Raw genomic sequence first — 24,370 nt, forward strand, 5'->3', positions numbered from 1 at the left:
CCAAGTGAAAGGGAGAAGTGTTAAGAGATAAAGGTTGCAAATCCATAAATTGGCCTTTATTCATCCTACCGTTCACAGGACAACTTGTTATACCATGTTTACCTGATCAGTTTATAGCTAAAATGAGGAGATAAGCAAAGTCTCCCTGTAGAGAAAAGTAATGCTATTATGTTAATTTATGTCACTACAACATGGACAGATGCACCTGCACTCCTCTGCTCTCTTGTAAAAGTTAGGTTCAATTTACAGTCAGTTGTAATCTCTAGTTTACCTTTTCCCTAGAATATCCATAATTTTAGGAATACCACATTCCAATTTGAGTACACAGTTCTAATAAGACTAATCTGAAACAATTTTTTCTGCTTTTGTCATTCACAATGATACGCCCATTGCTGATTTTAATCAAGCACTGGCTTTCTGTTCAAGTTGCATTTTGTATTTATTCCTGGAACCAGTGAACTCCACGGAGATTACAAACGTGTCTCAGTTACTTCACTTCTCCATTAGCATCGTTGAGGGCATAAGTCTGCAACCAGTGTAAGATGCAGCATGCCCCAAACGAAGTCGCTGGGAGGGCAGGCAATCCCACCAGACAAAGCAGTGACTTCACTATGCCAAATCCTGCTTTAGACACTCTAATGATGAGAATTGGCACAGTTTTGAGCTCAAATGAGACAAATCCATTTACGTGGCTGAACAATGACCATCTTACCTCGACTAAACATGCAAACAGTGACAAAGGCAAAGAATAGTCTTAATTAACAGGTTGGACTTCTATTTTATACCCTGTGAACTTGTGTCAAACTGATGAAAACAATGGAAGGCTTGAAAAAATACTGGGATGGGGTCATTCAGATAAGTGGAAGGTGACAGGGAAAAGAAATCTGGTGTTGTTACTGGAAATTTCTTACGTCAAAATATATTAGCTTGACCAACGAAGAACATGCTCCCTATCTAGCAATTCTCATAATTTTAATAGGACTCCAGCCAAGACATGGAGAAAAACAGAATGGATGTTCAAAATTAATATGAATCCTTCACAGTTTCTTTAATAAGTCAACCTAAAAAGCAGATGCAGTAAAACTTTAATTTACAGCTGTGATTAAAATGCCTTTAATTGCCTATTTCACAACTTCCTTTAAAATGTTCTTTGGGAAGCACAATCGTTTCATTCCACTGAGACTTGTGTGCAAATGTTTAATTCTAGCAAAGAACCTGAACTTTACATGGCCTCTGGAAAATGGTAATTATTTTTTCTTTGCTTGATTTGTTGAGCTTTCCTTTCTTCCCTGTGAAGATAAAAAAAGCTGCCCCAAAAAGTAAATTTAGCATAGGCTCTGGAGCCTGAGGTAATTATAGAACGGTTCATCCCTCTTCTTCTAGTTCGCTTAGAGTCCAGTCCTGCACTGCTTTAAGGCAGAGGAGCTTCAGACCCGATTGCAGTTAAGAACTGGATCAGTTTTACCAGGAAAGGAATGCGGATCTGGCTTAGAAAATCCAACATCGCCATCTATTGGTTTTCTATTCCAGGTGATATTCGCAAATATTCTAATCCAGCTAAGTGTTCTCTGGATTTTACACACTCCAAATTCAGCCTCTTTAACAGTAAATCAGGAAGACATTTTCTTAAGGAAGCAGCAGAACTTAGACATCCTATCTTCAATATCAATTAAGTCTCTTCCAGAAGTGATGAGTTCCCAAAGCTCAGTTTGTTTTGTCAAAATGTTTCTTTTTTATATTAAAATCCAGGAGGTAAAGCTGATTGGCAAGTTTACAGAAAAAGAAGTCAACTAACTAAATTCTGCAGATGTCTTTAAAAATTCTTTCTTTAAACTTTAAGTACATAAAGTGTGATTTGGTTTCCATAGAAATTCATGTATCGTGAAGATGTATTCTTTTTTTATTTTTAAAAAGAGACAGTGCTGTTCAGGCAACTTATGAAAAAAGAAAAGCTGTGAAAAGCACTGCTGCCTTTGACTGAAAGCTTCCAGATGTAACATGCATTCTTTTAGTAGAAACTCTTTCATTCAGTCTTCATTTCTAAAATAATTCACCTCTCATGTAAAACATCAGTTTACTATAATAATTAAAAAAAAAATGAGAGAAGCTATTTTCCGGAACGGTGAGTTTTAGCAGTAGAAATTGTACTCAGCTACAGCACACACCAGTGGGCCCCTCTGCACCCTCACAGGAAGTGCAGTAATTCGTCTGTGTCTTCGCAGTGCTGGCACTGTACCAGTATGGCATCCACTGTGGCCTGAAGCACCTTCACATCCTTGTTAACAAACTCTCCTGGTATGCCTGCTCATTGACATTATTCCTGCCTCAAGCAGCACAAGCCTGATTTTTTCTCAAGGAATGCACATTTTTAAAGCACATCAGGAGTTACCTGCAGCAGACATTATAAGCTTGGTGTAAATTAGCCACCTTCACCCAACAACAAAGGCTCCTGCTTCCATGACTGAGTCCAGCCTTGGGATCCTAGTGCACCACTTAACCGAGAGGAGCTGCACCCAGGTGGGGGGCAGAGTAAGCAGAGAAAAGATCCTTTGAATATGCAGAATCCATAACCCAAATTTGCTCTAGTCCTGCTGTGCTCCTCCCGCACAGCTTGGGCATTCTGTGAAAAACAAGAAGCACGCATGTACATTGCTCAGGTCGTGGGCCTCACCTTGGTTCTACCTTCTGAATCTTCTGCTGCAAATATCAATATTTAAGAATGTCCAAAGACTGCCACATTCAAATGCGTATCCTCGTAGTCTCCGGCTGTTTGAATCCAGGGTTTTGGTTCTGTCCACTGGCAAAATTTCAACCATCTTTCGGGCTCAGATTTGAAATACCTTAACACTTTAATATTGTATGAAACCAGAAGAGTATGTGGGACTAAACAAGTTTAGGATCATCATGACATGAGAAAATCCACACATTCCTGAGATGCATAAACATGGAATGTTCATCAGGAGAGCTCAGAACTGGAATAACTCACAGGAAAAATTTAGAAAAACAATGCAACTTTCTGGAATGAAACATTAGAAAATCCTTGTCCACAAAGACAAATTAAATATGTGGGTATCACAAGTCTGCATGGTGGGAGTGCAAGCCCTAACAGGCAGAAAGCTGCTTTTATTTATCACAAGACCCAGAATGTTTTATGGATGATTTTTTCAAAATGCAGGTATATGTGTTTTGCGTATGCTCAGCTTTCTTGCTTTTTCATCTAAATCAAGCAAATGAGCAAACACATGAAATTCAGCAGTAAAGAGTCACCCAATGTGTCCCTGAAATCACTGTAATTATGCAAACAGATTAGATGCCTAATTGTGTGCAGAGCCATCTTGGAAATGTGACCGTAAATACTGGAGCTACAATCTCCCAGTGAGGGATTTAGCCGTCAGGTGTTGTTCTCAGGAGCTTGTTCAGCGTAAAATCGGCTGGTCTGTAACATTTAAACTAATGTATGTCCATTGCCACATTTTATGAATATTTTACCCTTGGAAATATGATAAATTCTCATTGTCTTCTTTCTTCTTAGAAGGTGTTTTAGTGAACTCAAGGATATTAGGCTATGAATTCCCATAACTTTATGAAAAGAGCAGTCATTTCACCAACTGCTGATTCGGCATTGCTGCAAAATAGGGAGTAACTATTAAGAATTTTTAAAATATGTTTTTGACAATCTGAACAAAACACTCTACACTTCTCAGGTGCCCTCGTCTTCTATAACAGTATTAATAGTTATAAAAGGTAGGCAAAATCTAAGTTTATCCTGAAAGTAGTAAGAAAGAGTATTTGTACAGAATCTAGTAGAAAACTTTCATGTCAGAAACAAAAGAATATGAATCTTCTTTCACACTGGTCCCCTCTCTATTTCTCTCAGCATTACTGAGAAACCTAGAGTCAACAACATTCTTCACTTCCTCCAGCTTTTCTTTTGGCACACAACATTGTACTTGAGTCCATTGTTCATGCCAGATACCATCATCATCATCATGCGGTGGGTTTCGGAATAAACAGGAAAAAATTTGGAAATTCTTGCTGGAGGAAAATATTAAGACATAGACTCTTTCTCTGACTTAACCTCTTCAACTTATGCATGGCTAAGTAAAAGTGTTGAGGGTATCCGAGGCAGTCAGTGGCCCTGGATTCCGCTGCATGCTCACATGAACGCGTGCCACATCCAAACAGGGAGTAAATCTCAGGAATACAAGCCAAGGATTCCATCGCTGAACTCCTATCCAAACATATCTTCTTTTTCAGGATAATATGTTCTTAATTTTTTCAACAGGTGTTCACTTAAACAAACATCAATGCTCTGAAAAATCCCTTAGCACCAAGGAGATGAAACAAACGGTACGCAGTTTTCATTTTCTGTATATAGATAATCTCAGCTATTCACACAGCTCCACTTAGGGCGACGAACCAGAGGTTCTAAAAGACTGACTGAAGTAGTAACGTGTTCTGTGTTTGAACAAGTAAGATTTAGTGCTAAAAACCACAACCCTACAACTGCCCTACAACCTCCACGGTGTTTCTTACTAAAATGTGTATGTTTGAAAAAACTGTAAGACAACATGTTCTTGTGTTTTCCAAACATAAAGTTACTTACGAACACGACACTCCTGTATGGAAAGTTACACTGCAAAGAAGAAAAAGTGAGACACAGAGACAGTAAGTGAGATTTGGGAATCTCAAAGACAGAAGTCACGCATTGACTACCTCGATAGCTAACAAGGGGTTAGAAAGTCTCTGCCCCTTCATTTGCCAGCTGGAGGATTGGTCCTCTGATGGTGGGCAGAGAGCCTTCGGTTCTCCTGGGGGGTTTCTACTCCCTTTCTATACCAGTGAAGCTTTTGGGATTTTACTTCATAGTGGCATCGAGGAGCAGTTCCACAGGAGAGAGATTCAGAGATGTTCACTGAGCTGCAGCTTGCTCAGGGCTAACCCCAGAGGGACCCAACAATCCTGAACAGCAGTCATGATGCTCAAAGATCATTCTGCTAAAAAGGACTCCTGGGGACATCCCCATCTTTATTAAAGGAGGACAATGGGAAAGCTTGCCCTTCTTGCTATATCTAGGGTAAAAATTCATAAAGACGTATCACCCCTAAACAACAGCAGGGAACTGGGGCTCTGGGGAGCTGCGTCTTTTCCTCTGTGTTGTGTTCGGAAAAACAAAATGCTGAAGAGGTTCAAGTTCTAAAGTTCAGGGAGCCCCAAAGTGTCTCCAGATCAGAGTAGATCCAGGTAGAAAAATTTATATGGTAAAATTTGCTAATTTTTATCACCAAGTCAGTAAGATGGTATGTTTCATCAAAGTTGAGGAACTCTATCTACAAATGTGATAATAAGGAAAAAATGTCAGTTATTTTGGAATAGTAACCCCATGGGATAGGAGCCAAAGGTGGCAGACAGATTTTGGATGGTGTGCAACGGAGCTGGCCAGTAGAACTGGGAACCTTGGCATTCCCAAAAAGCAAATGTTCCTAGTTCTGGCTCCCACTAATTTCAGAGCTGTGCAGAAGCTAGAAACTCTTGCCTCACATGGAGTCAAGGTAGTATCTTGCCACTGATCAGCAGCAGCTCCAAACTTCTAAGCAGGTCCAATTCCCATGGAGTTTTTGCTAGCAGACAAACTCTCTTTTGGAAACGTTAAAATAAAGGCTAGCACACCACCCTGGTTGGGTTGCTGACCCTTGATGTCCAGTATTATTCTTACCAGTTCAAATCCTTCTGGGGATGAAACACCATAACTTATTCAAACTCCTGTGCTCTTTGCACAGCCAGAGGAGATTTAAACAGCATTTCAGCAAATTCAGAACTGCCTAAGATTTTGTACCACAGCTGTAATTTTCTTCCCCCTTTTCAAATGACATGATGCTTAACAGGACAGTGTGAAGGTTCAGAAATATTTTCTTTAAGTCAGAACCAATTACACAGTGGTAGCAGAACAGCAGAAAGGCACATTTTTGTGGGCTAAATCATCGCAGCTGGGACATTGCAGAATGCTGAATCTACTTTTTTATCCAGAGAGAGAGGGGGAAAAATCAGCCATAGAGCTCCTGTTTGCTTTCATTGTAACTAACCATGCTCTTGCCAACTTACTGCAAGTGTTCCAATCTCTTTGTTAATACTCACATCCATCACTGGCACCAACAGACTCAGTCATCAGAAATGTTCGTTTAGAAGCAGTGATCAAACAAATTAAGACCAAAAATAAATCTGGCATCCTAATCTTCAATTTCTACCCCAACTTTGAAACGCTAAACATCCCACAGGCCCTTCAGGCTTGAATCAAAGCCTGGTGATGCCAGTTAGAAGTTCAGAAGTCAGGACGCATCTTCTAAAGATGCATCTCCTCCTCAGCACCCCCATTTGGGACAGATACACTTCAGCGGACTAATGGAGTTCTGCCAGATTTAATACTTTCTTGGTATTTTAACCACGGTGGCTGGTAACTCCAAAAAGATCTGATATGGCTTTAATGGTCAGCATATTTCCCCACAGTGTGAGGGCAAAGAAGACAGAGAATCACCCTCTCAATGAAAGATTGATTACCTTCTGTTTTTAAGAACCCATGTTCTCTGAGGATAATCCTTAACCATGTCCTACTGATTAGAGCAGATTCTACCTAACCAGAATCTGGAACAGCCTATTTAGTGCAGGGGCTTTTTGGTTGTTGTTGTTTTTTGATACTGGGTTTTTTTTTTTCTTAAATTAGTGCTTTTAAGAACTTCTTTAGAGGAACATTTTAAATTTTATCTTTCATCAGAACTTGCTTACTGAAAAGCTGTTCAGAGCAAGGAAAACCTCATAAGCATATGCTTTAACTGCCTCATGGCTTGGCAGAGTGATTTTCAATAGGAAGGCATTGCTTCACATGCCTTTGACTTCGAAACTTGCGAAAATTCAGTTTTGTCTCAAAATTTGGGGATTAACGTTTGCAGGGTACACAAGGAATGCATGCAAAACAAGATGAAAGGGAGCTTTATTCCAGTGCTTGATTACACAGAACTCAGTTTTCACATGTCACTGGAACAGAAAAAACAAACCTGAAGTCTGCACTGGAAACAACCGGTTCACGGTACCTTAGAGGGGATACAGCTACCACGTGCCTGCTGAAGTCACCCACGAGACAAAGGAACCGGCAGGCTAAAGCGGTGCAGGCAACAGAACCTGAGCCAACATCACCAACCTGCTGCTGTAGATACATGCGATCCTTCATTTTGTCCATCTACCAAGACTTTCCTCTTAGTATCTTTTTTTTCCTCTTAGTATTTTTTTTTTTTTTCATCTGATCACGTTTCCACCCTGATGCATCTTTTCAAGACGGGTAGTACTTCCCAAGCCCACACCTCTCCCACTCTCCCCCCGCACCACCCCTAGCTGTGCCCTGCGCTTCATTTACCACACGCACCCCATCCCTCCACCGCTTCCCGGTGAGCCTGAGCCGCGCCTTTCCCGCGGATGAAGGCAGCTGGAGAAGGGCTCTACCATCCCAGGGATTTCCCCGAGCTTTCACTGCGCGCGATCCCTTGAGCAGCTTCCTCGCGTCCCCGGAGCTCCGAGCACGCAGCCCGACAGGGGCGCGCCCCAAGTCTACCACAGGGGCACTTTCAGGGCACAATGTCTGACCTGGCAGTGAGCGCTCCCAGGTGCGCCAAAGGGCTGTGCCAGCGGCCCGCCCTAATAAAAACCGTGCGCCTGACAGGGCTCTCCTCAGAGCGCACAGCCCTCCGCTCCGCTCCTCAGCTCCGCCCGCCGCCTGAGGAGAGCCCGCGCGCCACCGACGCGAGACGCCCCAGCCGCGTGGCTGACCGGCGCCCGCGCGCCTCGCGCCTCCGCGAGACTGCAAATCCCGACAGCGCGCGCGCGCGCGCAGCCACCTCCCCCGCCCTGGCCGGCGCCGGCAGGAAGCGACTCGCGGGGCGGAAGGGGCGGAGCGGGCGGCGCGCGGCGGCCGGAAGGGAAGGCGCAGGTCTCTGCCTGGGGCCGGGAGGGCGGCCCGGGGTGGGCCCGGCCTGGCCGGGGGGAGGCGGCGGCGGCGTCATGGGGGGCGCTGGCCGCAGCTCAGCCCCTTACCTCAGGGGGCGGCGCAGGGCTGAGATGACAGAGCCGGGAGCGGCTGCCTGCAGCCCGGCTCCGGGGGGCCGTGACGGGCTGGCGGGCAGCGCGGTGCGGCGGGGCCGGGGGCGGCGGCGGCGGCGGGGGCTCGCTGCGCGCGGGCCGCGGTGGGCACGTGCGTGTGACTGCAGTCCCGCTGCGGAGGGAAGGCCGTGGCAGTGCTCGGCCCGGCCGGTCCCGGGACCGGAGCTTGGGGATTCGCTGCTCTGTGGGAACCGCGCTGCCCCCGGGTCGCTGTACAGCGCGTGGAAGAAGCGTGTGTAAGTTGCTCCCTCCCCGGGGGGATAATAGTTTCCCTCAGGTGACGTCAGGAGTATTTTTAAGTACTTCAGAGATTAATTTGCTGACGACACATTTATATTAGGCTTATCGAGGGTTATTTCTTTCTTATTTCTAAAAACCTTAACTCCTCCAAGAAGTTCGACATGGAAGAGTTTAAAGATGCAAGTCCACCTGAAGAATTACTTGATCACTTAAAGCTTTCCGATCAGAAGTCTCCAGAGACTGGCCCCAGAGATGCACAGAATCCCAAAAACATTGAAAGTGGATACACACCATCTTCAGCCAAAGATCCCACAACAGCAGATGAGTGTTTCCATGACTGTCATGACTCCTTTGAGGCAAAAGAACCTATGTTGGATGATGAAGGGAATTTACAGAATGATGAGAGTAGCTCAAGGAAGCAGACAGAACTAGATGAAGAGTACTTACTAGAGCTAGAAAAAGATATGCCAGAGGAAGAAAAACAGGTAAAGCGAAGTACTAGTGTTGAATATAAAGAGATGTTTTCAGTGTCATGTTTCTGAATGGTCTGTGGCTGGCATGAAAATGGACCTTTAAAACTCTTATGTGTCTAATTTTACTGTTCTTAATATCTTCTTTTAGGTAACAAATATTTTTGTTAGCTTTCCTTGCTGTTCTTAGTCGTCACATTCCGTTGCAGATTTTCATCTGCTTTCACCACTGAGTAAAGTTACTGCGGCTCAGATTATAAGAAACAAAAATCTCCCTGTTTCATGTTATATAGCTTGTGTGCATTCTTTTCACCTGATCAGCTACAAGGTGCTTTTCCAAAACTCAGCAGGTTTCAGGATAATTTTTGTATCTGAAAGACTAGTATATGTAATACAATTAATTGGGATTAAAACTGAAAGTATCCTTATAGATAATTCGAGCTTTAAACAAACAAAACATATTAAATATGTGGGTTTGTTTACTTTCAGTGCAGTTACATTGGACAAAATGTTTTGGTAACAACTGGATAATGTGGGAAGTAACGAAATAGGTCTTGGGGGAAGTCCAGCAGCCTCTGTAATCACATTTACTCCCTTGTAAGTCTGTGTGAATGGGGTTTTTGACCCTCAGTCAGTGGTGTTACTCAAGAACAGTTAGTTTTCAGGGTTCTAAGACATTATGGTCCTCAGGTAGTTGGAAAAAAAAAGAACTTCTTGTATTTGTAACTTTTTTGAGAAAACTTGTTAAATCGCTTTCAGGATTAGACTCAGTTCACTTTAGTAGTGCAGTGAATTTCTGCTGGTAATTATCTTCTTGTGGAAAATAGTGGAAGGCTTTTTACTGATTTATGGATTAGTTTTTTTCTGATTTTTTTCAACTTTAGTTTGCAAGTGGTGGGGGATTAAAGATGCTAACCTAAAATCTATGTCCCAACATACAACTCTTTTTAAAATTCTTTTTTTGAGCACTCTGTTTTTGACAGGTTGTATAGTTTGACCTCTTGAGCAGATCATTTTTCAAAGAGCTGATCCAGACTCTTAATCTGATTGTATTACCCAAACGAGCAGCTACTTGTACTGAAAATTGAAATAATGACAAAAAATACTATAGTATTATTTGGCAGTTGGGAAGAAGATGGAATTCTGGCATGTTGTAACTTATGTGAAGGGAAGACTTCAGCAAACTTTATTTTATAGTCCTGTAGGCATGAATTCGATTTTATTTTAATAAAGGAAGTAGAGACCTTACTGGAAGGTTAGCTGCACAGTTTGGATCACAGGTAACACTGAGTAACTGATTATGATGAAGGAAGGAGAGAGTGGAGTAAGAAATGGCAACTGACAAGAGAAGGTAGGCAGCATCTTAGGAAAGCATTACTTCCTAGGGGGAATCAGTGTGTTGTGTAGCTGTATAGTTTTTGTTCTGGAAACTCCCAAATCACCAAGAGCAATAGAAGAAGTTACTACTGTAATGGACAAGTACTACTAAAATGAGGCATTTGATGAAAAAGAAAAAATGGTCATATCAAATTTTTTTTTTCAAAGTGCTTAAAATATTATGAATGTGTCAGTGAATTATAGGGGCTTATTGCTCTTTTGTACAGGCAGGCTGATCATCTCTAATTCATCTGCCTTGGTAAAGCTGGACCACACTTACCTTAACTGTTGGCTAACCCTGTCTGTGTTCTATAAGTAAATAAATGCTGGCTGTACGTCCCCCAGAAGAGTTGGAAAGAGGGATGGGCTTGGCAGTAACTTGACTATGCCATGATCTTACTGTCAGCTCCTGTAAACAGAGAATGAGGGGCAGAAATATGCAGAGCTAAGATGGCAAAAGCAATGAAACACCTAAATCATTTGTTACAAACGAGTATACAGAAATTTAATCAAGTTGTAGCTCAAATAGTTTCCCTGCTGGTAGGGTGGGATTTCTGACCAAAATACATCAGTGAAAACAAAAAGGTAGTTTTTCATCTGTAGTACAGATCGTTATGGCAATGTAGAAGTATCCTGAGGTAGAAAAGCAGTATGGGATTAGTGGGGAAGGGGAACGTGGAATATAATCTCCTTGAAGTAGGAATGGACTAAATGTAACTCTTGTCTGCTGCTTCACCTTGTGGAAATCACTTTGTATCTCTCTCTCTCTGTTCCTAAATTTTGACATCTGTAAAACGGGTATAATGATGCTTGCCAGTTGTAATACTTTGAGATGTAATAAGGAATAACAGGGCGGGGGAAGAATCTCAAGAGGTTATCTGATGTGTTCCTTGCCCCAAAAGGGCCTCTGGAGAGGTCATCTAGTGCAACTTCCTGCTCAAAGTTAGATAAAATAGCCACCTTTTCCTAAGGCTGAACAAACCCAGTTCTAGGCTGTCTGCTTAGGTCACGATCTCCAGTGTCCTGACCATCTTGAGGGTCCTCTGCTGGACTCCCTTTGCAAAGTCAGTGTCTGTTTTGGGGTTCTTTTGCATGAAGGGGGCACCAAAACTGGGCACTCTCTAAAGACATTCTCTCAGGTGCTGAAGAGAGGACAATAATGACTCTCCTCGACCTACTCACTACATGGAAAAACCATTATCATGTTGCCCTTGTGTCTTTTCCAGTTTAGACTAAACAGTCCTTTTTTTCTACTTGTATTTATTGCTTGTACGACAAGGAACACTGTCATCATGAGTCAGGATGAGGCTTCTGCAGCAGCAGAAGGCAGCTTGAGAGTTTCACAGGCAAAATGTTAATAGCTGGGGGAAAATCGTGTCATAGAATTAAACTCTAGAAAGACCAGCAGGCCTGGAAATTAGATGTCTTAGTTTTCGTGCTGCTCTTGTTTCTGTTGTATTGTTAGGTAGTCGTTTAATTTTGCACATCAATTTTTGCCTCCTGTAAAATGAGCAGAAGAATCATAAATACTTGGATTTAGCTTTGTGTAACTATTGAAAGGTGCTGTGGGAGTACAAAATAACTGTTTAAAGCTGGAACGATTTCCTTAGAGAAAGTCTTGAGACAGCTGCAATTCTCATCTTTCTGAAGGTTTATTTCCAGTGGTATTAAGCATTTGTGCCTTTCAGCTTGATTTATAATTATACCTAATGAGGTATGTATCGTACCTCATAGTCCTTGGAATTTATGGCTACAAATTTTATTTTGTTTTTATTTTTAAAAGTGAAATGCTGTATATATTTTGACTGTGAAAATAATCTGTTAAATGATGCAGCTTTTAAGAAAAAATACTGCAGTTATGGTCTGAAAACAGCTGCTGTACATCCATTTATTCAGAGTTTTTCGAATATTTTAAGCCTCCTTCCAGTTACTCAAAAGATCATTCTTAAGAAGGGCAAAATTATTTTTTTTTATTATTTTCTTTTGCAGCTGAAGAAAATGAGGCAGAAATATTCAGAACTTGTTTATTGGACTGTTTGGGTTGTGACCAGACTGAGCAGCAGCGCTGTTTGCTGCTCAGGCAGCCCTTGATGGGTCATTGTCAGCCCCCTGCTGCCTCCTGCGTTGTGCCAGCACACCTCTCTGTGCCAATGTGCGGTGAACCAGTTATGGGAGTGATTCAGAGGAAAAATAATGCCGTATTTTTGGATCAAGGGCAATGCTGGTAAAAGTAGACATCATATGGCAGTCCCTTGATGGTATACAAGGGTAGATGGATTTTCTTCAGGCTACTTGCCTAAATAAACTCCTATGAACTGTGGTTGCAGCACCAACCATTAACTCTGTACTCAAGTCATAAGGAGAGGTGGATGTTAGCCGTGCTCGAATCACATTTATGGAGCTACACCTTGATAGTATTTTTTTTTAGACTAAGCCCATTATTATGTTTTAGCAGCTTTTAATAAATCAGTTCTTTTGAGCAATGTTCTCCAATAACCAAGCTGTAGAAAAAAAAAAAAGTCTAATTTATTCCAGAGATGCAAAGACAAATTCTAGTCCTTGTTCTGTGTATTTGTGCGTATCCTATGTGCAAGCTTTCATGGTAGCAGCTCTGAGTAGAAATTCTCACCCATGCAGAAGCTGCTGCAGAGATCAAAGTGAAGGAGCAAGTGTTTGTGTATTTTCTCTCAATTATATTTCAAGAGCCCTGTGCAGTGAGACTTATAATTTTAAGCAACAGAAATTACTTCCAGGGAAACAGTACCAATACCATAAGAAGTCTCCTCTGCACAAATAAGCAAAGTAAGAACTCAGAGATGAAGACACAAACCTGCAAGAAGTATTCTTAAAACCAGATGTAGCATAGAGGCTGATAACTTGCCTGGACTTGCAACTCTGAGTTTTTTAAGAATTAAGCAGCCTGAAACAAAATTCACTTTTATAAGATTGTGGTGGTGTTTTTGTTTCAGAAGCATGCTGATTGCTGCCTCAGCAGAGGCACTGGGCAGTAAATTGCTTTTGATGTGTTACAAACAGATTTTTCTGGCTAGTTGTCATTGACAGTGATGGCTTTGACGTTGGTCTAGTCTGCAGAATTAATCAGAAGACACCCAGCAGCTGTTAGGTGGTAATTGTTTCAGTCTGACCCAGTCTTCTTCTGGAGGGACACCCGTTAATTATGAGTTTATCCAGCAGCAAGATTCTGAATCCCTCATGCTCTTCCATCGTGACAGATGTTGTCTTGTTCTTTGGGCCTTGTCTGGCGAAGACTTAAGCACCTGGCCTAGTAAGCTCTTATTTTGGATATAGAACACTCCTTTCTAGCTGCTGTAAGATCCTGGAACAAATATCTAATATTTCTCAAAAGCTGTTCCCTTCTTTGGGCTGTGGCACGTATATTAGAGCTACACCTGGCTGTAATCATGCTCAACTTCCATGTGAACACTAGGAAATGTGTCAGCAAGACAAGGAACACAGCTCTAGTAGGGGAGATTTTTGATTAGTGTCTTGTTAGCAACTCTGTAAGAATTAAGTGGAACTGATCTTTTAGTTTCTTTCATTTACACCTGAGATTTTTTGAGTTCTGGGCTAAATAGTAAAGCTTCCTCCTTTCCTACCCGCACCCCCCCCCCCCCCCCATTTTCTCCAGAAGTTCTAGGATGTGTTAGAGAACATTGTCTTAAGAAGTTTCCTTTAAACTGCTCCCCTCCTCACCCTTTCTTCCTCATGCTTCAGGTTGATCCCATTGTTCTTCCATAAATTATAACTTCTGTATGGCATTTGTTTTTCCAGGGGTTGAAGAACTAATCTGGGATTTCTTCTGAGATGGCTTCTCAGGTGTAGTCATTCATTTCAGCATTTGGTGTTTTCCTAGTTCTACCTGTCTAATATAGTATAGTAACCTTGACTCTGTCAAAGTTGCTGTTTTCTCTATAGTATTTACAAAATAAAAGCTAAGGTACAAAATGAAAGATGGGATACAGCGAAGTGAGTGATATTTTGGAGCAGTTCTCAGATGTTGATCCCTTGGAGATGGTCTCACAACTCTTTCTAGGAAGAATTATGTGGTTGGACAAAAAAAATTAGATTATTAATACATGAGACAATCCAACTAACTGTGTAGCAGTAAAACTTATTACATAAATTGCTGACAAATTGCAATAAGGAATATATCTTTTGTTAATAGTTCTCATCAGCATTCAAAATTATTTTGTATAGCAATAAAACTTGCAAGACAGTTGGATTTTGAAAGCATCACAGTGCCATCTTGTGAAACACAGTAAAAGGTGATCCCCTTGTTCAAATGACCTACTTGAATAACCTGAATCCTGTATACAGTACAGCACCAGTACTAAATATGCAATTGCTTTGGTCAAATTGAAGAAGAAGATGGATTGCCAGACTAAAACTGCCTTGTCTTATCAGGGGAGTTATCAAAACATCCAGTTATATTTTCTGAGTTAATCAAAGCTTGGAGAATTATGTTTGAGAAGTATATCTGTATCTGCTAGAGTAATTAATTCCAAGTGCTGGTGAGAAGAACCTGGATAAAATCTGAAGTTAGAGTCTCCCTGTGTGATTTATAGTTCTTTAAGTTACATTTTTAAGCAAACATGAAAGTCTCTTGCGGGATGGCAATTTAATAGAAAGAGTGAGAAAATATACTGTCATCTTTCTTTCAGTGCTGCTCTCTGATTTTAGTCTGATATTCATTTTTGCATTTCTCTGGAAGATCTGATACTGTCAAATTGAGACCTTTTCGACTCGCGGTGATGGATTAAGTGGTCAGCGCAGCTTTTCTGCCTGAGGCTGTTGCCTCTGGAACTCTGCAACAGGAACGACTGAATGGCGTGTATTGTCACTCAGGAATAGTCACGGTTAGTCTGGCATGTTAACTTAAACTGACTGTGAAGGGTGGATGTGACCTATTGTGTCTGGAAGTGCTGCTTACAATTTCAGGAAAAGATAGTGATTTGGCAGTCGGAAGACTAATGCGTCTTTACCATGGAGTTAAAAGGAGCAGGGTGGCCCAGAGTCTTGCCATGCGAGGAGCAGAGGGCAGATTTGGCACAGTTTTCAAGTGACAACTCTAGCGAGATTTGCAAAAGGATTTTTTGAGTGACTACCACCTTAAATTGAAATTCAGGTCCTTGAATGCATGATACAGCAATAGCTTCACAAAACTGCAGGGGGAAGCAGATGGCTACTCATGGATGGTTTAGAAATAGAGTTGGTGTTTGAAGCTGAAGAAATATATTCCTTATCTGTGTAAGATTCCTTGCTTCCGTGCGCCCTTTGGACTCCAGTAATTTTAAATTGACTGCTGCTTGGTGACCTTACAAAAGGGTGTATGCGATGCAGATGTGCATTGTCACACTGTATAAATAGCCTTGCCGTGAAGAGAGAGTGCACGTTTGCTGCTCTTGACAAAACTGGAGCCAAGAACGGTTCCCTAGCAAAGTTAAATTGATCGATCAAATAAAAGGCATAGGAACAGCCAGGGAAGCATAGTTGGAAGCGTTACAAACTGAGGGTGTTCGTCCTTCAGCTCTCACCAGCTATATTTAAGGATTTCACTGCCAGCACTTTTACTATATTGGTTACTTCCAAACCCAACAGTGAAAATGTCGTTGCTTTCTTCTCCGCTAGTGGAATAATACTTTAATGCTTTTATTTTTAACCCTGAGTGTTTTGGCAAAGTAGCTGAGGTCCAGGGGCTGTATTTGATGGTCTTTCTTTTGAATTGCTGTACTTCATTGTCAGAAGGCCAAGCTGTCTTTTCTTGCTACTTCAGATCAGGCCTTAATCTCTAGTAACTCACATTTGCCAGGCAGGTTAATGTTAAGATCCTAATTTCTTCAGAATATGGATGGTTGTAATTCGGTATCCAAATCTGTAAGCATTTCTAATCAGATCCTGTAAGAATCATACTACTAGTTAAATGTAGTTATTTCTTCTGGACTTCAAAGAATAATTTTTTTAATTTTTACATCAAAAACTAATGCCTGGCACTTGGAATTTGTCATCTATGTGTTAATAAAATTTGCAAAAAACCCAAACCTTAAGATTTTGCTGGCTATGAGTAGCAGAAAATCATAATGGAGTGTAAGTTGGAGAAGTTGTGCCTGACCCCAATGTTGCGTATGAGCAGCCTCATGGTATGTAGTGGGTCAGAATATCTTTTCCTTAGGCAGTGCATCCTAGGAGTTGTCTGACCTACTTCCCTTGCTGAGGAAAGGGTAGCCTGCCCTGCAGCTACTTAAATCTTTTTTTGAAAAATGAGCGGGTGGGGACACTGAAATGACATTGTGCAAAATTTGTCCCAAGGACAAGTCACTTGCAATTTTTTCACTCTAGGCTGATGTGATCACTGTAAACTGATGACCAGTCAATTTGCAATTGTCCATCAAAGCTGGAAGTTTAGCATACTGAGTGAAAAGGTTATTTCTTCTAACAGCATTTTAGTTTTTGATTGTTTTGCTTTTTTTTTTACCCTGAATTTGAATAGAAGACAGATTCTAACAACATCCATTGGAGCAGACCTTTCAGGTTAAATGTAAATTCATCCAAATTAGTTCACTTTCCACTGCTTTTGTGTTAGGATTTTCTGTTAAAGAAATGTATATGGGGGAATAAATAACATATTTATTTCACAAATACATAACGTGCTTTAGAGAGTGGTGTGTTTAAGATGTGATGTGCTAATAGTATGCTTTTACATTTTGTGGAAACGCCAGAGGAATTTGCTTTTAGGGATAGCCTGCTACTGTGTTTTGCTTATAGGTCAGACTTCAAATGCAAGTCCAGAATGATGCATGAGGTACCCTGTAGACATGACCTTTTTGAAAAACACTGTGAGAACTTGTACAGTTTGGGACTTACGAGACAGCCTGAAACCTGTAATACAGGGATGTCTTGAAAGTGTGGATAAAGGTCTAACAGAAATACTGGTTTTGAACCAGGACTGTATTGCTGCTTTCCAGGGAGCTGAGTAAGCTGCAAAACCATATACGGTGTTCTTAACCCTGCTGCTGGCTTCTGAAACATGCTTAGACCACACCATTTCTGGTCAAACAGTCAGAAGTGACTGCAAGACTGTCAATGACATTTGTATGTCTGTAGCAGTTTTGTGACTAATAGTCCTTTGTCCTTCAAGTTTGTGCAGTTTTTTTCGCAGGCAAGAGGACGTACCAAAGAACAGTCTTCTGGAGGAGGAGAGTTGTGTGAATCATCAGCTTCCCAGTGTGACTTCCCAGTCCCTAAACTCTTCAGTTGCTCAGAACTTTCATCTGCCCATGTTTCCCCAGTGAACATAGCCATACAGCCACCTCGGTCTTTCTTCTGTGCTGTTGAGCCTCTAGGTCATGATCTTCTTGGCGACCTGAGAAGGCATTCCACAATTGAAGAACTCTTTTTTTTGTTGTTGTTGTTGTTCCTTTTGTTCTTTTTAAATATAAAGCTTATTCTCCTGTAGCCTTCTTGCTGCAAATCACATTTTATATTAGTATTTAATACTTAACTGAGGTAAACACAAATATTTTGTAATAATTTTAATAAAATGTAACAAAATAATGATAATACAGGTAAAGCCTTTCATCCAGTATTCCTTAGTATTAGGGTTTCAGTATCAGGAGTGCTGTGACCATGCTGTAGTTCTCATTTTTATACAAAAAAAAAATATCTTTTATTACTGTAGAGTTGTAACTCTACCTTACACAACAGTGAATCTGTTAATGGCACTTAAAGGCCAGTCCTAAATAGGTCATGAGCAATGAAGTCAGTAGGGCTAGTGTTTCAAGCGTTTCTTTTCTAGAGTGAAGGTTGTCTGGGTAGATCTTTCATGTTTTCCAGTAGGATCATCATTTCCAAACCTGTTCTGTGCTGCAGTCTGGCTGCTTTGTTCACTGGTATGAAAATTACTTCTGTTGTGCTTTCACTCTGTATGCATTCAAGACATTTGAATAACTTCTTTCTGCAGAGGGCCGGCTGCGCGTGTGGCAGTGACCTCGCTGGAGCTGTTCGGTGTGCCACTTAACGAAGTTTGGGGACAGCTATCAAATGCAGTTGTGTACTCCCTGTGCTGAACAGCAGAATCCTGCAGATACACAAAGAATTTGTGCTTTTACTGCAGCTTGTGCCTTAAGTGCTTAAATTTGTTGGTATGCTTGTATTTAGAAGGCACCAACCGACTCATGTACTTGGATGCAAGTGACATTGTGGAAGGACTTGGGTAGGTTTATCAGTCCACCCCGGAGGAAAGCCAATTTCTAAATAGTGGTGCATGTTTTTTCTGACCTGTGTTTTGTTTTTTTTAAATGTGAGGAGCAATTAGTGTTAGAAAACATATTTAATAGATGATAGGAAAAAAATTTAGTGATCTAGGTGTGTATCGAAAGGGTCAGATGATATTTTGCTGTGTAATTTTGTGTGTCACAACTGAAAGCCATTCCCCTGAGCCTAGTTTTCAGAGCACTGTGATCTGTTATTACTAAGATGGTGACAATGGTCGGGCAAATTACTTTCCAAAACCAATAAAAGCAAGAGGACAGAACCTCTGATTTTGTATTGTTTGTCAGCTACTTGGCATAGCTGTGAGATGGTGCAGCGCTCCACAAAGAGTACTATATTTAGCTGTTTCCAAGGAGATGTTCTGTGCGATATTGATAATTGCATTAATCCTTGATTTACACAATCTGCAGGAAAGGAAACTGCTCCTTTTCCTAGTGTTGGCTTTTTAATTGCTCAATGATTTGTAATTTATAGACACCTTGATTTAAGTCCTTTGTGTATGCATGTGGGTTGGGGGCAAAATGAGTGGTCAAACGATCATTTTTCTTCCATAGAAATGGTTGATGAACATGAGCACAGCTTCTTGATGTTACTGTCTTTCTTACACTGCCTTGGTTTTACTTATTCGAGGTATATCTGCATGTGAAAGACTTCCATTGTAAATAGGTTGAAGAGATGGCTTGGTGACATCCCGTTTTCTGTGTCAAAGGCTAAGAGCATTCACATCAACATCACTTGTGCCAAGAGAACTGTTAAGATATTCATGGTTGAAAACACAATTCTGCTCAGGGTGTGCAATTTTCACTGTGTAACAGAACAATCTTCCTGTCTCTGAGTCTGATGGTTCAGTTACACTCTGCATCAGAAATCTTTCAGGTCAGTATTATCCATGGACCTGTTTCTAATGCAGTCAGCTCAACATGCTTTCTACATCTCAAGTTACCATGAATTTCTGAGGTGGAATTATTTCAAGCAAAACTTTTGAGACTTTGCATCTAAAATATATTCTACATAGTGAACTTGCACTGATTGAATTAATTTGAGTTGGAAAGGGGAAGCAAACAGCCAGCTAAAAAGCTGACATATTAGTTTAAACCATGCAATTCACTGTGAATGCTCTGTCTGCAGACTGTTGTCCGTGAACTGGGGCTTTTTAATTGCCTTGTTGTTACACGCCAGTGTTTCATTGATATATGAAGTATATCATGCCACAGTGACTACAAGCAAGCGATCTTGGTACTAGTTAAAATTCTTCAGGTTATATTTTATTCTGATTTCCATTCATACTTTATTTGGAACTGCAGCTGACCTACTTGTTCATTTCAATTAAATACTTTGAGACATTGTCTTTCCTTTTGTAGAAAAGAAGAAAGGAGAGCACAACGCTGAAGGAGAAAGGAAATGAGCAGTTCAAGAAAGGAGGTGGGTTGATAATCGTTCTAACACCATGTGGATATTAGAGAATCTTAAATTAATGTTTAGCCATCATGATGCTGTTGCAGAAAACCCACAGGAAGATCTCACGCCTATCCTTGTTCAGAGTTCTCATCTATATCATTTTTCATCCATCTCTAGAGAACAGAATGAGATAGCAGACCTCCTTAAGAGTTAAGTTTAAATCACAAAGACATGGATTACTTCGGCAGGATTCTCATGAAAGCCAAGTGTTTAAATCCAAGAGCATGATATAGAATTGAGTGCCTTCCAAACACCAGGGTTTCTTTTACTAATCAAAAAGGCTTCCCCTGGGCTCTGGGTTTTGCTAATGCATGTGCTTAGAACTGACGCAGAACTCAGTGGCTCAGTAGCCCTCTCATACCTTTGTGCATTTGCCTGTTTCTTTTTGTCCACTGACTCTATCTATTGTACATTTTATTTATGTGTGTGTATATATACAGGCATCTATATATACACATATGTACATCTCTAAGTACTTACATGTACATCTATATCCATATATGTGTACATAGTGATGTGCACACATGTATATGTCTGTGTATAGAGATATGTACGTGTACACACACATATATTTTTTTTAAAAACCTAAACATATGTAAATTTCTAGTTTATGCCAGAATAGGACATGTTCTGAACATGATTAATATATAACAGGGTTGAGGTCAGTCATAAATAACTGTACCGATGCTTTTAATTAAAAAAATGTAAAGGGTGATTTTGACAGCTACCTTTCATTTAATGTTCTGGTGACTTGAGGATTCACAAAGAAGCCAGGAAATGCAGATTTGTACCTCAGTCAGCAGGGACATAAACAAGTAACTTCCTCTTCCCAGAAGTATACCCTGATAACCAGACAGTGGCCTTCCTGTCAGAGGTCTGTTATTGTGTGCTAAGAAAACAAGATTCCTGGGGAATGATTTGCCAATTTAGGCAACCATCAGAACAGGCAGAAGAGAACTGCTTGGACCGTGAAAGCAGCAACCCTGCAACATTGGCTGAATCATCTTGTCAAGTCTCATCCATAGCCTCCTCTTCACAAATTTTTTGGCAGATCTTTTCAGTGTGCCTGTACCTGCCAAAGTACCTAACTTAGCAGAAATACACAACCTTTTAAGCACCTGGATGGTCACCAGCTAGTGTGCAGAGAATTGCTCTGTTTGGAGGACAGTGCACTTGTCAGCTGGCAGGGCGTTGTTCAGAGTCAGTATAGGGTCTTTTTCACACTTGGCTCTCCTTGTATTAGAAAATGAGTATCTTGATAATCCCATGTGGTTTAAAACTGGTCCTTGCTTTAGACCAGACCTGATGACGGATGACCTTCAGGTTTTAACGGGTCTGCGATGGCTGACCTTTAAGTTAGTTATCAAAGATGATGTGGCAAATTAAATACTTCCATAGCTGCTTTGAACAGGTACCAGTGCAGTGAAGTGTTTCAGCACCTGCTTCCTTTCAGATCAAGGATATGCTTCATCTAAAGAGATTCTACCTCTAAGGCTGATACTCAAATAGAATGAACCCATCTCAGGGATGAGAATTACATGCACATCATGCTGCACTTGTTACATTAAGCTCAGGACTATATTTCTGCTTTTACAAGGGTGCTGATTTTAAAATAATTGTCATTGATCTATGTGCTACTTAGTAATGTACTTTGTCTGAGAGCAACTACTGATTCTGGTGTAATATTGCATCGTACATTGAGAAATGTTTCCAAAGAAGTCTTGGCCGTCTGGTTCACTGACTGTACTGGCATTTGAAATAAATGGTCTGTTTTGGTTTTTTTTTTGCTCTTATATCTGCAGACTATGGAGAGGCAGAAGACTCTTATACGAAGGCTCTGCAGATTTGTCCAGCCTGCTTCCAAAAAGATAGAGCTGTTTTATTTTCAAACAGAGCTGCTGCAAAAATGAAACAGGTGAATAGTCTTTTTGTTTTATGAAACACCAGGTATTGATTATATGACAAATGCAATAATGAAGTCATTAGGGGTGCATAAAGGAGGGCAAAAGAGCAAAGCTGTTTGCAGGTTTTGCTGCTTACTCAGTCTGTCCTGCTCCCAGTAGAAATACTGGTACGCTTGGTTTTAGTGAAGATGAATATAATCTTGAAAGTTGCAATTGAAACAGCTGTTCGAAGTTGCTCTGCTGCATTATTTTTAAAACACTGCTTTTTCTTTAATTCTCTCTATTTTAATGAAATTCAAAGTTCATGTGGAACAGATGTCTTTAAGCATGTTTAGTGTATGCAAACCATGAATTAGACTGTTTAGAATTGTAGCTACTTAGTGTTTTTTCGAGAAGCCTGGCGTGTCATGTTCTTGTCTTCGCTTAATTGACTCAAATGCTTTGAGGCATAAGCAGGTCTTCCTAACTGTGGCTTTCTTCATGCAGTTAGTCTGCTTCCTTCACAGTTGCTATGTAGTAGGACAGACCTATATAGTGGGGCATAATCTGGATAGAATGGCTGCAACTTTCTTCGTATGTTTTCTCTTCTTTGACCAGGGACAGGTGGCCAGATGTTACCAGAATCAGCAATACGCTCACGTAGCATGGAAGGCGTAGAACACAATCTATCTGAACAGAAACGTTCACCTCTTTGGGGAGAGGAGATACTAAGAATTCAGGATAAATTACTCCCTATTTTTCCCTTCATTTTTAAGATTAAATTATTATAGAAAAATAGCACAGTAACTCCTATCAGTTCACCTTCCTGCAAAGGGAACTGTCTTGCAGTTTTCCTCCAGTATTGAGACAGATGCAGCTGTGTTTAGAAATGCACCTTGCATCATGTTTAGGCATAAATAAATAAATTCTTACTCAGCATAGAGTATCCTTGTTCAGCTAGAATTATCTAACTTGTTCTTGGGTTACTGAATTGTTTCAGCAGACAAGGGGGAAATGGAATAAAGTCTGTAATAGCAGATGCTGGAACCTTTCAAATAGGAGAACTGTAAACTGGAAAACCTCATAATCCAGATGTTAACTATTCATGTCACTCCAGAACTAATCCAACTGTCCCCAAAGGGAGCCCAAGATGATAAAAGAACTGTGCACAAACTGGTGTATCTCACCAGTATAGATCAGTGGAACCTGACAGCCCAATCATTACTCTGAAAATAGATTCATGTTTTTAATAACTTCCCCATTAAGTTAGTTCTTCCATACCTGCTGCACCCATTTGCTTTGCACTACAGTAATAGCTTGTGAGACATTCTTCTCTGAGGCAGCTTTTGTTTTATGGAGAAGAAAATAGTTCCTTGAGTGTAGAAAGATTACTCCTGCTTCACTCAACAATACAAGCACAGAACAGCCTGATTTTTATTCTTTTTTAAGCCCTCTTAGTTTGGATGAAAATATGGTCTCTGTCTCAGCTCTTTGCTTTTTTTCTTGTTTCGGTATAAGCAGATTGCCTGGCTCTCATCTTCTAACTATGGTTGTCTAAAATCTTGTCCCTACCAATTCTGGAAGTCTCATGCCTTGTCCCTTGTAGAGAAAACTGTGAGTGCTTAAGGCAGTATCTGCTTTCCAAATGTCGTAGCTTGTGCAGACAAGAACCTATCTGGAACTCTTGGGAACCGTCTATTCCAACCCCTGAATTAACTGACAAAGGTGGAGAAGCTGTGGCTGGGTGTAAGCTGAGGCCTGCAGGTGTGACTCAGCCTTTTGACTGCAGCTGCTGCCGCTGTTCAGCGCAGACCTGCAGGGTGAACACGGCAGCCTTTGCAGAGAGGAACCTCATCACTGCTGAAGAGTTCTTACGTCAGAAGCAGCGGTGTGAGAAGCCTTGATTACATGAACCTCCCAGTTCCTTGCAATATCAGACAAACCTTTCTGCTTGCAATTGTGAATCATCTGTTTCCCAAGAAATGTGACTTAAATATAGCAAAACTATTTTGTGTTCTAGGACAAGACGGAAGCTGCCCTAAGTGACTGCAGCAAAGGTATGACTTTTTTTTTTTCTATGTGCTGCTCTTCTGCCAGATCTTTCATGCATAAATTATGCCATTTAGTGCCTTAGTACAGAGCTGTAATTTTGGGCTTAAGAGTCTTTAAAGAATTTAAAGAAAAGCGGTGATGAAAGACACCTGAATGTAGAATTATTTATATTATTTATTTTGTAAAATGTCTATCAAACTTTTCCTGTCTGTAATAATTTACTTTCTATTATCTTGTGCCAATAAGGCTGCTGTTGGTACTTCTTTTTAATAGGAAAGCCATTTCATTAGGGAAGCTGTTTCCTTACAGCTACTATTTTAAACCCACTTCCACCTGCCATTCCCCCCCAGATCTTGATTTAATCCCAATTTCCAAAGAACCGTGAGGCCTTATAGAATTAAAAGCATTATCAAGTCCCTTTTATGCAAGGCTTTTGCTTTGTCACAAGGGCTTATG

At 40.8% G+C, this 24,370-nt stretch overlaps 1 protein-coding gene across 4 annotated transcripts in view; it reads left to right on the top strand.

The window, feature by feature from the left end:
- Nucleotides 1-7,948: 7,948 nt before the first annotated feature.
- TTC1 (tetratricopeptide repeat domain 1) overlaps nucleotides 7,949-24,370 on the top strand; it is a 33,514-nt gene continuing 17,092 nt past the window's right edge. The window contains exons 1-5 of one of the 4 annotated variants that reach the window (XM_086621514.1): nucleotides 7,949-7,975; nucleotides 8,538-8,870; nucleotides 19,883-19,943; nucleotides 21,782-21,894; nucleotides 23,883-23,919. In XM_086621514.1, coding sequence (XP_086477640.1) covers nucleotides 8,547-8,870; nucleotides 19,883-19,943; nucleotides 21,782-21,894; nucleotides 23,883-23,919 — 535 coding nt within the window. In that variant the 5' untranslated portion in view covers nucleotides 7,949-7,975; nucleotides 8,538-8,546. Of the gene's footprint in view, nucleotides 7,976-8,259; nucleotides 8,382-8,537; nucleotides 8,871-19,882; nucleotides 19,944-21,781; nucleotides 21,895-23,882; nucleotides 23,920-24,370 lie in introns of those variants that run through there. The other 3 variants (XM_086621517.1, XM_086621515.1, XM_086621516.1) reach the window with 3 other exon arrangements.

Source organism: Tauraco erythrolophus, chromosome 16, assembly GCF_009769465.1.
Source record: "Tauraco erythrolophus isolate bTauEry1 chromosome 16, bTauEry1.pri, whole genome shotgun sequence".
Lineage (NCBI taxonomy): Eukaryota > Metazoa > Chordata > Aves > Musophagiformes > Musophagidae > Tauraco > Tauraco erythrolophus.